We start from the raw sequence: 18,328 nt of genomic DNA on the forward strand, positions 1-18,328 counted from the left end.
CTGGCTTGTCTGGAACTCTTGTGTAGACTAGACGAGGCTGGCCTCAAACTCAGAGAAATTTGCAAGCCTCGGCCTCCTGAGCACTGGTATTAAAGGCAATGTGTCACCACACCCAGCCCCAAAATACTGCACTCTAATGGCAAGAATTAGAATCTCTCTGACCGAGCTTCTATGAGAGACAGCAATAATACTGATACTTCATTAATGTGATTAGCAAAGCACCACAAACACAACAAGAACACACTAAACTCAAACATGTCACCTCTACAAAGAAATAATAAAACCAATCACGTACTAATTTGACCTTTAATCTTCACACGGGTCAAGAATGGCAGCCCAATAATGTATCAGTTACATACACTTAGTTCATTGATCAGGGCACAATGCATGCTGCCTGTCTGGTTCTGGGGCCAGAGCAGCTGTGGTAGTAAGTAAAAAAAAAAAAAAAAATAGTAGCTGGTATTTGCTAGGCCAGGCACTGATCTAACAGTTCGCCATATTTACTCAGGCAACTATCACGGGTGCCCTAAAACGAAAGTTTGACCATTATGCACTGGGAGAGAGGGAAAAACTACGAGAGCCATCAGGTAGGGGCCTTGTATAAAGGAGCAGGCTGCTGGTCAAGTGGGAATTCTTATTCTAGACCCACCTCTTACCTACCAGAGAACACACTCGTCATTCCCCATTCTAATACCCAGAGCATGGGAGAAACTGAAGGTTCAGCATGAACTAATCCACAGCTGTCTTATCTTCCCAGTGCATCATCAGACACTAGCCTAATATCTAGACACAGGAGTTTTCCATAAATAGATTTCTGAATGAATAAAAGGATGAGGAAGGCAAGGAAGGCAAGGAAGGAGGTTACCGAGCTGGCTAGCTGGGCACAATAATTGAAACCAGAGGCCCTGTAGATGTGTTACACGCTCTTTCTGGCTTAGCAATCTGTCCATGAAACATTGTAATCACTTTTACAAACCACAGCTGTCAGAAAGAAACAAATTTTAATTCTCCCAGCAAAAAAGGATAGTAAGAAAACAGAAAAACAGTCTTACAATGCCATCTACTGGAAATGAAGTTTAGCTCTTAGGTAGTCTTTCTTATTCTTTTTTTTTTTTTTTTTTTTTTTTTTAAATACAGTGGTTGCTACCTTTAACTTTTGTTATAATTTTACTACAGGATTCATTTCCAACTACTGGACATATTATGTCCCCAGTCCTCAGCTAACCAAAACAATATGCTTAGTACACTATTATTATTACAACCTACTTTAACCCCACAGACATTTAAAATACTCGCGAGAGTTACAAATTGGCACACAATTTAGCCTGGTTTTAAAATACCCATTCTTTACTAACGCCTGTATAAGGTTTAAACTTTAGAATAAGTCATAGGCCCTGTATTAAAAATCAAGGATCTAGAGTCCAGTAAGATGGCATAACTCCTACAACCCTAAAGCTCCTGAGGCAGAGGCAGGAGGATCATGAATCCCAGGCCAGCCTGGAAAGCAAAGTGAGACCCCATCTCAAAAACAAAAAAGAAAAAAGGCAAGGATTTGGAAAAGGGATGTAAACAAGTACAAAGAGAATGTGGCACATCGTAAATACAACTAAAACCAGCATATGACAAAGCATGAGCGGTCCAGCTAACGTTTGGGTTGCTTTGTAAGACCAGCAGGACGCCAGGCACAGCTCTCTAATACCAGCACTTGGGAGGTACAGGCAGGATAGCTGAGGACAGCCTAGTCTAGACAGTAGGTTCTAGGTCAGCCAAAGAAATATAGCAGGATCTGCTCAAAGATATTGGGGGTGGGGGGGAAAAAGAAACAAACCCAAGGGTACACAGACACATCCATCCAGGTGAGGGGTGCAGGTACTGGAACACAAAGAAAAGGGACCTGGAAGGTCACTGAGCTCTTCAGAAAGCACAGTGCACACAGAGAGAAGCTAGCGGGGAAGGAACACTGTCATGCCCTCCTTATAAACCACACTGGGGCCAGGGTCTACCACTACATCCAATCTCTTTCAAGTACATCCCCAAAAGAGACTACCTCAGTTTACACTCAGATGGGCCACGACATAAACTGTGGAAATGGCTTGGAGAGAGTGCAAAGGCCAGAAGACCAGGCTACAGTCCACATAAGGCACGGCTGGAAAGAGCGACAAGTTTTAAATACAGCTAGGGGACCTTACTGACCATTCTGTCATGAGAGGAAAGAACTGAGAACAAGTACTGGATCCCTGGGCTTGGGTCACCAGGGCAATCACAACGGCACCAATGCCAATGCAGAAATCCACAAAGTTGTCCCCCGAAGAAACTCATGGCTCCACAAGTCATGAGGAGCAAGCCAGTAAGTAAGTAGGGATCCTCTGTGGCCTCTGTATCAGTTCCTGCCTTGAGTGTCTGCTCTTTCTGACTTCTCTGGATGATGGACTACAAACTGTTAAGTAAAACAGACCCTTCCTTCCCTGATCAACTTGCTTTTGGTCATGGTGTTTCAGCACAGCAACAGAAACCCTAACTGAGGCAATGCCCGAGGGGCCATCGAAGAGCACATGCCGACAGACAGGACAGTCTAGAGAGAGAGCAGGGCAAAGCTACTAACGACAACTGTTAAACTTCTTGAGAGCGGAACGAAGACCACGGGTGGTGTTGGAACATCCAGCAAGAGAGGACACAGGAGGGAAAAATACACAGAAGGCAGGCAGAGCAAGAGCAGAAGTAGGACCTGTCCTCCTTCCTAGCCTGTGAGGAAGGACTGCAGAAAGATGCAAACAGAACGGTCCCCACCTCCTCGCAGCAGAACTCACTTCCGGGGCACTCCTTAGGGCACACTCGGGACTTCCATCCACACCACCAGAGGCCTCCAGAGAGGCACTCTGCTGGAAAGGCACCACTGCTCACCAGCTCACAGCCTCATGTCTTTCTAAGACTCAGAGAACTTGTCCTCTCTCTATCCACTGCTATTCAAAGGTCACCAGAGCAGCTTCCATCAACCCACAAACTAACACAAATGCCTAGCGCTTCCCAAAACAGGTTTGATTACTCAAAAGTACACAGTGCTGCATGCTGATATTAAACCCGAACCCATAATGGCAAAATTAATTCATTAGTACCCCCCCCAAATCTATACAATCAATCAATCCTTTTTCTAGTGAGTGAGTGATGAAATGAATCATCAGTGATCAGAAAAAATGGAAAACCAACCAAGTTCTTTTTTTTTTTTTAAAGATTTATTTATTTATTATGTATACAGTGTTCTGCCTGCACACCAGAAGAGGGCACCAGATCTCATTACAGATGGTTGTGAGCCACCATGTGGTTTCTGGGAATTGAACTTAGGACCTCTGGAGGAGCAGCCAGTGCTCTTAGCCTCTGAGTCATCTCTCCAGGCCCCCAACCAAGTTCTTGATCACAGAATGATCATGGGGTTTTCTTGGGCATATGAGAATGTTATGTGACACTGTGCAATTAATGCACCTTTTGCAGTGTCAAAGCCCCAAACAACATCAGGTATTACAAAGAACCACAAGTGTCCTACATGACAGGATACAATCCATCCAGAATGTGCTACACACTTAGCCAGCAAAGCTTTCAATCCACTTCAATTCAAGACCTTCGGATTACCTGTCAGAGTCAGCTCTGGTCAAGAGTCCACACAACCGTCACCTCTAGACCCTTCCTGCTGATGGGCTCGTTCTAAGAAATGGATCAGGTCAGTAATGCAGTCTAAAAACCTTATGGGAGTCTATTACAAATTCAAGAGATCTTTGATGGCTCTAGCTCTGTGAACTTTAGAATCCTTAACTCAAAATTCAATTGCTATTCTCCACATCACTCACAAAAATGACAAGGCTCCTTGTTATGACTAAAGTCCTCAAGTTTTTAAAAGACATTCAGCATTTATATGAAACACATGCTGAGGTCAGGGATTTTGGAGTTTTGTTTCTGGTTTCATCTCTTTTAACAAAGAAAAACTGACTCATTTGGTATAACTGCCTCTCAGTGCCAAACTTTCTCATGCCATGTGCTGGGAAACTATTAAAAAATTATCTTTACAAAAATATCATTTTCTACTCACTTTTGCTGTAAAACTGAAACTGCTCTAGAAAAGCAAATGTATATTTCAAGGCCAATCTGGATCATATAGTAAGATCTGTCTCACAAAAATAAATAGACAGACAGATAGATAGATAGATAGATAGATAGATAGATAGATAGATAGATAGATAAAATTCTCTTTTTAAATATGCTGAGTCAGTGGCTCAGCAGTTAATAGCACTTGCTGCTCCCAACGAAGACCAGAGATCCATTCCTAACACCCACATCGGGCAGCTCACAACCTCTTTTAACTCCATCTCCAGGTGATCTGATGCCTCTAGCCTCCATGGGCACCTGCACTCCCACACACATACCCACACACAGACACAAAATAAATATTAAAAAATAAATCTTTCTTTTGGAAAAAAAAAAAAAAGGTCTGACTAACTAAAATCCTAAACATAGCTATCATTAACAAAGCCCAAAGAATTACCTGTCCAACATAAAATAAAAAGCAAAAAAGAACGAAAATGTTCAAAGTCATCTATCTGATATCTTTTCCAAAATGAGGTGCCAATATTTATTATGCATCAATTACCATGATAAATATTTGCCATGTGCCAGTGCATTTATCCTTCACCTAACATAACTAATACCCCATCCACAGACAATGAAACCAAGGTGTACAGTTTAGTGTCAGACCACAGAGTCAGCAAATGGAGTTCACTACATGCCCCAAATTGGTATCTACAAAGCCACAGTTTGTCTTCTCTGATTCAGGTGACCCGAAAGTCAAAGTGAGAGCTATATGACATCTAGGGAATTAAGAGGTAAGGTGACAGATAAGCTTAAGTGTTTCCATGCCAACAAAATTGGCATAAAAAGTGGAGGTTAGTAGACTACAGAACTTTTAAGGCCATCAAGACTTAAGACTGGAATTTGGTAAACAAAGAATTTGACTGTCTGAGACACATAAACACAGCAAAGAAACTACTGAAATTCTAAAAATGTCTAGCATCTTATGTGACATGAAAGTAAAAGGGGAAATGAGGGGGAAGAGTTCTAAAAGGGAAAGCATTAATAAGTAAGGGAGATGGGGAGACGAAATATTGCATATTTTCTGATATTAAAAATCTGGGTTCAAGCCGGGCGGTGGTGGCGCACGCCTTTAATCCCAGCACTCGGGAGGCAGAGCCAGGCGGATCTCTGTGAGTTCGAGGCCAGCCTGGGCTACAGAGTGAGTTCCAGGAAAGGCACAAAGCTACACAGAGAAACCCTGTCTTGAAAAACAAAACAAAACAAACAAACAAACAGAAATCTGGGTTCATAGGCAGACAGACAGACATAGAGATGGAGATGTGCATATGTGGAATGAAGGCAGAAGGAGACTATTTGGGGAGAGAGAAAGGAACTAAGTGGGAGAGGAGGGAGAGGGGAGGGCAGTGAGAGACAAATATGGGAGTGCTACCACAACATATATATATGTTTTTGAGTATTTATAGTATAATCTTCTGAAAGAAAACTCTCCAAAACAAAACCAGGTATGGTTGCGTACGCCTGCACTCTGGAACAGACTAAGGCAGGAGGATCCTGAGTTCAAAGACCCTGACCTATACAAGCTCCAGGCCAGCTTGGGCTACCTAGTGAGACTTTGTCTCAAAAATCCAAAAAGTTAGAAAACTTCCACAGGGTTATGATATATCATAGAATATGGAAAATAAGAAAACACTGTTTTAAGTCAGTACCACTACCTAGTCATATCTACTTAATAAAGTGGAATGATGGATAGAAGCATGGTAAGATCAAGACTTGATTCTCAGCCTCTATGGAAAACTCCGGGTTCCAAGTAGACAGCACTAAGATGGCTTCCCGACTGCAGGCAAGCTGCACACCAAACTCCAGCTCACTAGGCCCCACAGGACCCTCGGCCCAGGTAAAGAACTGCCGCACTCTTCCCAGCACTGCTCCAGCCGTCCACTGTCCAACCTGAGGACCAGACCTGCAGGGCAATGCCCAAGGCGGCCAACTTCAAAACAGGACAATTCTGATGCCCAGACACAGAGCATCCATTTGGACTGATGCCCAGAAAAGCATCTCTAATACCCACACAAATATCACCACGTCTCTGAACACAGGTACAGTCCCGGGATTCAAAAGCAGAAACCTAGTGTCCTGAACAAGTCCTGTTCTTTTCTTTTGCTCAGAGACATTATATATATATATATATATATATATATATATATATATATATATATATATATATATATATATTATGTCTCAACTTCCAACTTTCCTTTAAGGACAATCAACCCAAAAACAGCTTATCACATCACTCCACAGTTTATCCTCCTCTCTCCATTTTTCACACTCTCTAAATGTTATTCTAACACGTTTACTTACACCATGTAATGTAGCCCAAACCTGTGACTCATTAGCAGACTCACAGTCCCACCTGACACACTGCGGCAGCCGTCCCACAGCTCACACAGGTGGGATGGAGAGTAACTGATGAACACATAAAGGGGTCTATCTTGATTTGGGGGAAGGACAGATAAGGGAAAGGCAGGGGAGGCAGGAGACGTAAGAAGGAGAAAGGAGCCAACTGGCACATACTTACATTGGTCAGAGGGGCATGTGCAAACATAGAAAATCCTTCAAAGATATACTCATGATCATCGTACTCTATAACTGTCGGCCTGTCGGTCTAAAAGTAAACAAGAACACGAGACAGGATTTAAATTAATGATATCATTCGCATGTGCAGGAAGCCACCCAGACCCAAAGTAACTCAAGGCAGAAACAAAAGCAACTTTGTAGACTCAATGTTTTTCCAAATATCAGGAAACATACACTAAAGATTAATTTTAAAGGGAATGCTCTGGCTTGATGAAATTCTCTGACTTCAGATGTTACGCAGCATACTATATAATTAAATAACCAATGATGCTTATTATGGACACCATAAAGAAGATTAAAGGCTATCCTATAGCTTCATTTTCTAGAAATTCATTTTCTTTAATCCCATAACTGAACAAATAGACTGACACCACAATAGAGAAGAGCCTGAGGGCCTCGACGTGCCGGAAGCTCAACCCCACAGCTGCATCCCCATCCTCCCCAGGAGAAGACAGCCCAAACACTGCAGCAGGCCAGGGACCATGCAATGCCAAAGACTTCAGTGACCTAAAAACAGAACCTGAAATTCCATGACAGACACGTCAATCTCACCACGAGACACTCTCTTCCTTGTATGACATTCTTAATAGCCAATCCTTTTGATATTAAATGTCAAATGTGAAGCAAATTATAAAGATTGGTAGCCTAAAAGACACTTCTTACCTAGGTACTAAACATTATTTCACAAATTATAAATAAGAACCAGAAAGAACTAAAGATTATCCATATACACATCATTTCTTTTGTCAATTAAGCTGTCACTTTCTATTTGAGTGACTCAAGAAGACTAATAGAGTCATAAAAATACTTTTATTAAAATGTAATAAAAATATAATTATATTACTTTCCCCCTTCTCCGTCATCCATCTCCCCCAATCCCTCGCATATCCAATTTTATTTCATGCGCATGTCTGTATACCATTTGCAGGCTTGGTGCCCACAGCAGCTAGAAAAGGGAATCAGATCCTCGGGAACTGGAGTTACAGATGGTTGTGAGCAGCCATGTGGGTGCTGCCAAAAGAGGATCTTCTGGAAGAGCAGCAAGTTCCCTAAACTGCTGAGCCATGTCCTTAGTCCCACACAGATACTACTATCAGCATTATTCACAATAGCGGACAATGGAAACAACCCAAAGTCCATCAATGTAATAAATGAACAAATGAAACATGCTGTAGCTATACAACACACACACACACACACACACACACACACACACACACACACACGCACGCACGCACACACGCACAGACACACACTCCGTAAGGGAATAGTACTTGGCCATGAAAAGAAACCATAAAGGATGTAGGTTGCAGAGCTCCTCTGTGGCAGAGTGCTTGCCTAGTATACAAGGGACCCTGCGCTGAAAAGAAGAACATAAAGGAGAAAGGGGAGTGAAGTACTGATACGTGCCACAACACGGACAAATCTTTAAAAGAGCAGAGACATAGAAAAAGCAGCTACCATATGATCTCTATGAAAAGTCTAGGCTAGCCAAGTCCACAGACACACACCACCTAAAGGATATAAAGTTTCTCTTAGGATAAAAAAGTTCTAAAGTTAGATTGTGGTGATGGTTTTACAAGTCTGTAATTATGCTAAACATCATGAATTATACAATTTATATGGGTAAAGCTTTTAATGACACAAGAAGTATAGCTAAATAAAGTTATTAAAATATGTAATTATGAATAATTTTGAAATCAAGACTTCTCGATGTATTTACCAGAATTAACCAACTTCATAATGTGAAAGGCAATGCAGCACAGCGTAGCATATAGACATGTACACTGGAGCAGACTCCTGGCTTCTGAAAACCACCACGCTACTTAGTACCTGAGCAAATTACTCAGGCTCATCTACAAAATAGGAACTAATGTCCCAAGTGGGTAGTATGGATAATATATACACAGTTACGATCGTGAAAATTAAATTAACTGTGCTAACCACTTAGAATGGTACCTAGAACATAGTACATGTGCATAAGTACACCATATTACCATATTGTCATATTATACATTGAATTTTCTGATTTAGACACAAGACAATAATCTGCCCACTGACTTTTAAAACATGGAAATGCCCTACTTTATGCTTCCCACTCTACTGCTCCAATAACAGCTTCATAATTCACTGGCTATTATAAACTTGGTTATTGCGTGGTACCATTACAAATAAAAAAGACACAATAAAATGTGGGGGAAGAAAGCTGAAATAAACATCATGATAAAGCCAAATTCTATCAACATAATGATTTTAAAAGTAAAAACAATGTAAGAACTGAATTAGAGGCTCATGCCAATAATCCCAGCACTTTGGAAATGAGGCAGGAGAAATGCCATAAGTTCCAGGCCATCCTAGGCTAGAATGGGAGTTCATCAGTAACTTACTAAAAAGTTGGTAGGAGGGGAGACAGTAATCCGATAGTGGAAAAGTCGTCCAGCGTTGTTGGTCATGGGACGACAGGGCTTGATTGCCTGGGGGAACAAAATGAGAATGTTTTACAAATGAAGTAGAAAATCATTGTCTTTTAAAAGGAACTATATTGTCAGTTTCACATCCGACAACTGCTTTTCTGTGTGTTCCTCCACAGACGATTCACTTTACTATGGATTAACTAAATGAACAAAAAGATGTGGCTAGTCACGGGTTCTCAACCTTCTCCATACGCACTAGTGAAGTGGGGACCAAACGGACCTGTGATCTGGTGTTCAGTGAGACCAGAAGTGTCTGCAGGTTTTATGTCCCCCACCAAATACATGGTCTCAATGAATGGGTATCTGTCATCAGTTGAGTACTTGGGGGACACGGCTAGACCCCCAGTACCCATAGCGGGAATCATTATTGGTATAATCTGGTTCTATTCAGTACAAGTAGATATGTAAGTGACGTCAGCATCCAGGAGGCTTTGGAAGCACTCACAGCTTGCCAACCAGGAGCCTATTTGGGAGCCCTATCTGGCATACAACCTGTAGAAACGGCTCTACTCACTCTGCAGGCAGCTGCCCGGGGTCTCTTTAGAAGGCAGATGAGCCTGCAAAGGCCCGAAAGTAGCACAAAGTAGATGGACTACTGTTGTCATGAGTTCCTTGACCTTTCCAGGGCAAAGACCCCAAGGAGCCTACTTAACTCTTAGCAGCTACGCCATCAGCTCCACAGGATCTTTAGCCAGTGGTAGGGTCCCAAACTGTAAAACATCTGATCCCAAGGTGCTCTTCTCCTGTGGAGATAGCACTTGCAAACATCCTTTGGGACATGCCTGACTGTATTCCTAGTCCCCTTCCTTCCCCACTTTAAGACCTTAATGTGAGGAGGCTTGTACTAGAGTGCAGTATGTAGCAGGCCATGAACAGCTCCTGCAGCAGAGTATAGGAACATGTGTGCATGCCCTGCCAGGGTAAGCCTTGTTTTACGGTAACATTCTTACCACTTTAGTAGTCGGCTACCAGCTGTTGTATTTCTTGGTCCGTGAACTGCAGACTACATCTGTGAATTGCACCCATACCAGGGGCATACCTTTATGTGGACTCAATGGTGTCTGGGTGAATGCTTTTTTATCTGAGCCAATTATGTATGTGGCAGCTGGCTCCTTAACCATATCCTAAGCGGTGAATAACAACATCTCACTCAGCATAAACACTCTACAGATCACAGGGCTCCTGATCAGTCAAGCAGAGTAACAACTCTGAGAAGTGCCTGGGAGACTTGAGCATACTGTTTCCTTATGTTTGTATGGAAAGGATGCAGTCTGCAATTTATGCTGCAAGGAAATACATACATTAGACCTGTGCTCAGCTGTAATAGCTGTTTGTGGCATGAGAACACTGCACCAACAGCTGCTGGCAGGCATCACAGGGGTTGGCACTCTCCATATTGAAGGCCATGCTCTCCGCAGAAGAGAGTAAGGGTGAGGTTCTGTGATTCCGTGGGCTCTGCTGGGCCCATCAGCAGATACTCATCCAGATTCCCCCACTGACAAACAACACTTGTACTCTCTGCAGATAAGCTTTTCCTTAGGCCTCTTGTTCGGCGGCATCATGATGCCAAGACTTTCGGAACAAGCCACACTCCTAAATAGCAGCAACCAGAGACACACCATCTGGCAGTCAGCTCTGAAAACCAGGAGCACACTTCCTACCCACAGCATCCAGACCATCCTCCTGTCAATCATCCCCAAAGAGGGGGCCCAGAGTGGTCTTAAGAATCATTCTGCCATACTGTGCCTGGTAACAGTTTCCATAGCAGAGACAAGAAGTTCATACAGAAAGCTGAAGCAGGTCAAAAAAAACAGAACAAAGCGACCAAGCCAACTGTGGAGCATTCCTGGTTTCCCAGTGGGATCCAGTCACTATTCACTCTCCGGACCCTCCCACAGAAGTGAGAGTGGTGACTCACTTTCTCAGAGGAATCCCACCTTAATATCCAGCCATCATGCTCGGGACTCTTGGGTAGTCCCAGTTAATCAGCCCCTAGGGCTCTTGTTTCCCCATCAGTTCAATCCACATCTCAAATAGTCTTAGGTACTGCCCAATGCTCAGGCAGTTTATCCTGGCAACACCACCACAAAACACACAGCCAAAGCAGGTCAAACACATGGGACAGATGACTGACCAGGAGAGTCCCTACGTGAAACTGCTCTTGGAATTTGGGGCATCCGTCCTGCTTTCTTGCGCCAGTGTTCAGCTTGAGGCAGTTACCAGGTGTTCCTTCATTAAGGGAGTTTAAGCGCTTTGAAATGATAGAGCCAAGGGTTCAGAAAGCTGCATTTGTGCTGAGGGAGTGAGGCTCTTGGAAATCCAGACCTGAGTTGTATCACACCAAGCTTGCATCTGAGACACCTTAGCTCTGCTTCTAGAGAACCTAAGATGTAGCAGATGGTATTAGGAACAAATAAGCTAAGGAAATAAGAACAAAGATGGTGTTTTGGAGCTGAAACACTATCCACCACCTAACAAAGAGTCCCTATCACTGGTGGTAAACACAGTACAAATGACCCTGGCATCAGGTGGCCAGATGACTACTGTTTTCAGACTTTGAGAAATGGGAGGCTGCACCATTGGAAGAGCTGGTACACGACACCAAGTATTCAGGACTATAGAGGAAATGGTGTCTACAAAAGAAAGGGTCATGGATTTTAGAAATGGATCCCAAGTGTTAAATACCATATTCTCTACCTTGGCCTCAGTCCTTGGTCTGCTGTGAAATCACCTGGAGGGCTTATTAAATCACAGCATACTTTCCCCCTGGCAGCTGGTGGGTGGACAGTGTACATTTCCAATAAGCTCCGATTAAGCTGATACTAATTTGAAGACTTCACTGTGAGAACTACTGCTCTAAGGAAATGTAATGGCAGAGGAAGAGAGATGTGAATGCCGAAGGGCTTCTTGAAGATCCAAAAAGAACTTCCCATCACTTGCAGTGAGACCTCAGAAAAAGCTAGGAGCAAACCAGAGCCTACCTGTGAAAGAGCCATAATTCTAGGACAACTGACAGCCAACCAAGGTAGGTCTGCTATGGCAAGGTCAGGGCCCTGGAAACCTGGGACAGGACATTTAGATTTTAACTCCCCAGACTCCTCGGAACCTTCTGACTCTGCAGAGATGGCCCATCCCTCCCTGTTTAGATCACTCGCTCACCTGCACCAGAAGGCAACGGAAGATCCTGTCAGACAGCAGTGTCCACTATACCTCAGCCCACACACAGACCCCATCAATCAATCAGCCTCCATGCCAACAGACCTACACTGCGAGTTATTTCACAGAACAACCCAGTTGTATAGGAGGTTGGGAGAAAGAGCCTACGTCCCAAAGGAGCTCTAAGAAATAGTCAGCATGTCCCAACAGGGGGTCTGCCAAGGGTCAGATGGAGAGAATGCTTCAGGTTAAGGAAGAGTTTGTGGACTTGGGAGAACTCGAGATATAAAACCAAGAGATACTGGAGTTTCCTCCGAGGGTAGGTCTAAGATGCAATGGTGCATCTAAGCGATGCTGAAAGCCCCAAAGAGCCCAACCAAATGTTGAAGAGAAGGAGTAGGCATGCTGGGATGGAGGTAGTACCTACAACTAGGAATATGCAGATGACCCCCAAAGGACACAAACACAAATCTGCTAGGTGATGAGGAGTGCTGCATCACCAAGATCAGTGGTAGCCTCCTCTGTCAGCCAGGACAGACCACAGGACAAGTAGTCGGAATCTGTCAAGAACAACAGGGATGACACAATCTGGAAACTAAGCCAATAGAAGCCATGTCACATAATTATCGTTATGACTAGTAAAGTCGGAGTACCAGCCAAGGGGGTCTGCACCATGGAAACAGTTAACAGAACATGTTGTCACTGGGTACAAAACAATGAACAATCAACCAGAGTAGCTCGAGTTTGTACAAGCAGAAGAACTCAGGGATAACCAAGAGGCTAAAGGCGAGTACTCCACTCAACAGACACACTCTCTATCCCCTGACCAGTTCCAGTTCCAAATTCATCAAGATTTTCAGACTGAAATCCATCGGCTGGAAAAGTAACCAGATTCCAGAAGAAAAAATCCTGCATATTGTAATGACTACAACTGGTGATGAATACCCTATCCTTCCTCAACGGTCCAATGACTATTTCCTTGAGACTCTGTACAAAGTGGAAAAGGGATATCCAGGCAGTTCACTGAGTACTGGACACAGTAACCAAAAATCATCGATACCATAGGGATGGGATCCTTGCACCCAGTAAGAGTAGGCAATGGTGTAATATGATGGAATGTTGGCCACGTCTGGTTTAGTAAATCTACCTCAGATCTACCCAGCAGTCATTTTCCTGGCTGCTGACTGCTCATTGGAACTGACATAACTTGGCATATGAAACTATTCCTCACACTGGGTCCTAATGTGGAAGAAGAGCAACCATAATAGCACGACCAGGCAAAAGCTGCTTAAATTACCACCACCATTCCTTCAACCCAAGGACCACAAACAATCCTGCACTACAAGACAATGGAGATCCCGGCCATCCTTAAGGCCCACAGAGGTGCTGGTACTGTTGAATTCACCAGTGTCGTCCCTAAAGGGTCCTAAAGGGTTGCAGTAGGCTACCATGGTCTCTCCCAAGCAGCTGCTCTGGTGGCAGCTGCTGTGCCAAGCACTGTGGCTCAAAGAGACATTAACCAAACTCCACGGCAACTCATTCAGTCAATGTGTTTGTCTCCATCCCAATCAGAAATGAGGACTGGAATTTCTCACAATACCTCTCTGCATTACATCTCCATCCCAGTATTCATAAAGGTCCCAAATTCCAGACATGCTACACATCAAACTGCTCCATTATCTCTGCAGAATTATGTTACTCAAGCTAGAAACCTTAATAAAGACATATGTACGATAGAGGATCAGAGAAAAAAAACCCCACAAAGGTTCAAGGCCCTACCACAGCCAACACTATTATAAAGTTCAGTTATGTATAGACCACTACGACGTCATCTGCAGAGTAAAAGATACATTATCCTACCATCTACTTCCTACAATGAAGAAAGAAGCGTAACATCTGGACATTCTTACAGGTTCCTAGGATACCCAAAACCCACACCCAACAAGAGTGCTCTGGCCAATTACATGGTGGTGCACAAGGCTGGAGTATCAAGTGGGGCCCCAGGAAGATACCTTAGCAAGTCTAGGCATACACACACACTCCTACTGCTATAACCAATAATTCACAATGGCAAGGTCAGGAAAAGGTGCCAAAAGAACTGCACAGCAGATCACACTGGAGGATCACAATGCTGGTCTCTGGACCTAGGCCAAGTCATCTGAAGTAAAGAATTACATGCCTTGGGAGGATGCGGGGGTGGTGGTGTAAGCGTAGTGTACCTGATCAGTATGGAAGGCCTGGCTTTAGGACGACACCAAATCAATATGTGTCCAGACCTGCCTGTCATAAACTGGATACTGTCAATCGCAATAAGCAATTAGGCTGAGTGGCACAGGCAACAATCCATCCTAAAAGGAAGGTGGCACATTCAGAATCAAACACACAATAGGAACAAGGGACAGACAAGCTGTCTGGCAGATGGCCCAGATCCCTACTGGCTTCCACACTGTGGCATCACCGTCCCTCTCTCCTCAGCTGATGACTAAGGATATAACGATGTAGGTGGAGGAAAAAGCTTAGGCCTGGTTTACAAACAAGTTAATTTAAGATGCAGATGCAAACAAAAACTGACTGTACTGCAGTCTTGCTCTGAGATGACTTTGAAAGACACCAACGAGGGGGAAATCTCTCCAGTGAACAGTTCCAGCAATGCCCCTGATCAGGTACTTTGAATGGAAAAGGAAGTAGCCTTTCTTTCCTTTTTCCACAAGGAAAAAGACCAAAGAAGGAAAAGGTCTTGGGAGAGACTTGGAACTGGGCTAGCGGGAGGGACTTCATGACTTCTCATCAGTATGGTGACCATCAGAGAGCAGCTACTATGGCACCAAACAGACAGAATGACTAGGACAATCATGGCTGTCCCCACACTATCCCAGAGTTGACAGGGTAGGCCCATGAGTGTAGTGACCACAGTAACAAGAACCCAAGAGCACAGGCCCCACTTAACAAGAAATAAGTGAGCTAAGCTAACCTTATGCTAGTGAACATCTATATAAACGGCTAGTTAGCACTGGCACCACCCCTTGAGAACAAGCTGACTACCCAGGCCTCTTCTATCTGTACAGGAGCAAACAAGTAGAATATAGCCCACAGGCATACAGCTGATACCGTGGCCCACTCAGGCTCCCATCCTGGAAAAGCCTACTACCTCGCTAGAGGGAACAGAGTTGGCATGCAGGCTGCAGCTGTTGGTCCACAGGACAGCTCCTGTGAGGTCACCCCCAGCTACAAAGCCCCCCCTCCCAAGGTCACGTGCTTCCTGAAAAGGGCTGCTATAGAGATCATGCGATGCGAAGGTATAAAGGCCATTCCAGCCAACAAAAGGAAATTCTGTCAAGCTGGCTTGATCAGGCCCACAGAGCAGCTGAACCGCCCCCTCTACCCTTGACCCCACTCTTCTCCTCAGACACTGATCCCCAACAACAGGTCAGACCACCCCACCTGAGGCACAGGAACAGATGCCCACAGGTGAAACTTGGTCAAAACTCCTCACTACACTCGCTGGGCTCCAAAGATAACTAACTCGTTGAAATTATCAAGCAGTCTCATAGCTTTATTAGAGCCTCAAACAAGTTTTAAATAGAAATTAAGAACTTATATATTCTGTGTGTAGGTATAATGTGTTGAATCATAAAATGGTAATTCTGGGATTAATAGAAATAATTGACAGATGGGAAAGATAGTCATTCACAAATCAGGAAAAAAAAATCATAGGAAACTAATCAAAAGACAGTAGTTACAAAAGGCTACAGTGTAAAGGTCTTCTATCCCTTCAGCCAAGCTTAAAGTGTTCCTGAGAAGCCAAGGCTAGGGTATAGAGTCAACGGGAATTCAACAACGGTAGAGATGAAGATTCTGACAAGTTCCCCAGTGAAACTGAAGTTCTACCTGCAGGTAGAAACAGGGTAGGTCCCCAGGGGAGGAGAACATGAGCCTCATAGCTAGAGTTAGAACATTTCCCTGGGGCAATCCATAACCACTGATGAAAACAGGAAATTAACGCTAGTGTATCCAGTTTGAGAACACTTAATAATAATGCATACAACATACATGAACCTTCCAAACTCTTTTTAGTTTCCTTGACAGCATTCTGGAGTCTACTCAAAGCCCAAATATTTTCCCTCTGTAACTGTCAGTAACACAGGCTATAACAGGGAACACGAACAGATCATTTTGACGACATTATTTCATTTCATGGGAAAAGAATAACAATGGCATTCATCTCCTTGGGACTCCTTGGTGCCTACACAAATCATAACCCAAGCCAGTTACCTCTTCTCCGGGGTAGATGCTGTGCCGAATTCCCGTGCGTCTTGCTTTTGCGCTACATTTGCAAAGTGGTCCATCATTCATCTGTCAGAAACAGAATGCAATTTAGTTTTATTGGGGGGAAATCCACACGAGGCATGAAGATGCCTCCGAAACTGTGAGGTTTAATGTCATGAGTGCTGGGGCCTTGAAGAGGCTGTCACGGTTAGAAGATTAAACGGATGTTCCAAAACCAATAAACTGGAAACTGTCTATAATAACAGATGATAAGAGGAAACTGTCCGGCAACACTGGAATCCCAAGTTATTTGTGCAGTCAAGCAGGAAATATCAATGTCGGCACACTGTTCACCCTCACTGTCTCCTGCCTCTCTACAGCGCTTTCCTTTTTCTTACTTCAGAGAAAATGACTTTACACACAGAGAGACAAATGTACTTCATATCCTAAAGGCATGCACAGACTGCTTTGAAGATGACCTGCAGATGTAATGCTTTAAGAACTGAAGTATGCCTCGCGGTACTGGTGCACGCCTTTAATCCCAGCACTTGGGAGGCAGAGGCAGGTGAACCTCTGTGAGTTTGGGGCTAACCTGGTCTACAAAATGACTTCCAGGACAGCCAGGACTGTTACACAGAGAAAGCCTGTCTCAAAAAATTTAAAAAAAAAGAAAGAAAGAAAAAGAACTGAAGTATGTATGACACGCGGGGGCAGGGGCATCCAGCAGAATAAAATAAAAAGCTTTTAATGCTAGACAGCTTAAAATCAACCCTCTTCCACCTTGTTTCGCTGTACTCTGGAAGTAAACAATGTTGAACGCCGTTCAGGACAGTAAGTACCAAGCAGCGGAGGATAAATAATAGCACAGAATCCATGAACTCAAGTAACATTTATTCTAGAAAGGAGAGCAGACACTGTTTGGATTTTGAAAAAAGAAACGCCATCTAAATGGACCCGGCCCTGGAGCTGCTGGGGTTGGTGAGGCAAGGCTTAAAGAGAAGAAAATGAAGTGCTCGTCAGCGCAGACGAGCAAGATGGTTACTCCCCACACACCACCACCAGCATGCACGAGACAAAGAGGAAGCCTGTGTGATACTCGGGGACGTGAAACCCCATTAAACAAAATGGGTCGTGTATGTGTGAAGACCAAACATGAGCTGAAATCTAACTGTAAAGCGCCGTAATAGCCAGGGCCCAGGCTGAGGACACGGCTCAGTTGTTAATGCACATGCCCCGCACGGTAAAGACTGGAGTTCAGAGCCCCTGAACCCACACAAAAAGCCAAGCAAGGGGGCACATGCCCAGAACTCTAGCAATGGCGAGACCCTTGGAAGCTCACAAACCAGCTAGCCAGGCCAGAGAGGCAAAGTTCCGGGCCAACGAGAAACTGCTTCAAACAGAAGACAGAAAGTCCCTGAGGATCACACCTGTGCTTGTGTTCTTACCTCCATGCACACACGCAGACACACACTTATGTGCAGATAAGTTGAGGATCACACCTGTGCTTGTGTTCTAACCTCCATGCACACATGCAGGCACACACTTACGTGCAGGCATGTTAGTTCCAGGAGTGTATTAAGTGGACTAAGAATGGATAGGTTTTTTTTCATTCCCTAAGTAATACAGTGTAACAACTACTGACATGGAGTCTATATTGTAAGGTATTATTAGCAATCTAGAGATTTAAAGCATAAAAGAGGTGTGTGTCACCTACATGT

At 43.9% G+C, this 18,328-nt stretch overlaps 1 protein-coding gene across 4 annotated transcripts in view; it reads right to left on the minus strand.

Moving 5' to 3' along the window:
* Positions 1-18,328, minus strand: part of Drosha (drosha ribonuclease III) — a 119,914-nt gene that overhangs the window by 77,669 nt on the left and 23,917 nt on the right. For all 4 annotated transcript variants that reach the window (XM_052743088.1, XM_052743090.1, XM_052743089.1 and 1 more), the window contains 3 exons: positions 16,617-16,697; positions 9,102-9,188; positions 6,656-6,742 (listed from right to left, as the gene is read on the minus strand). In XM_052743088.1, the coding sequence (XP_052599048.1) occupies positions 6,656-6,742; positions 9,102-9,188; positions 16,617-16,697 (255 nt within the window). The remainder of the gene's footprint in view (positions 1-6,655; positions 6,743-9,101; positions 9,189-16,616; positions 16,698-18,328) is intronic.

This window comes from Peromyscus californicus, unplaced genomic scaffold (assembly GCF_007827085.1).
Source record: "Peromyscus californicus insignis strain IS unplaced genomic scaffold, ASM782708v3 Scaffold_18__1_contigs__length_77618521, whole genome shotgun sequence".
Lineage (NCBI taxonomy): Eukaryota > Metazoa > Chordata > Mammalia > Rodentia > Cricetidae > Peromyscus > Peromyscus californicus.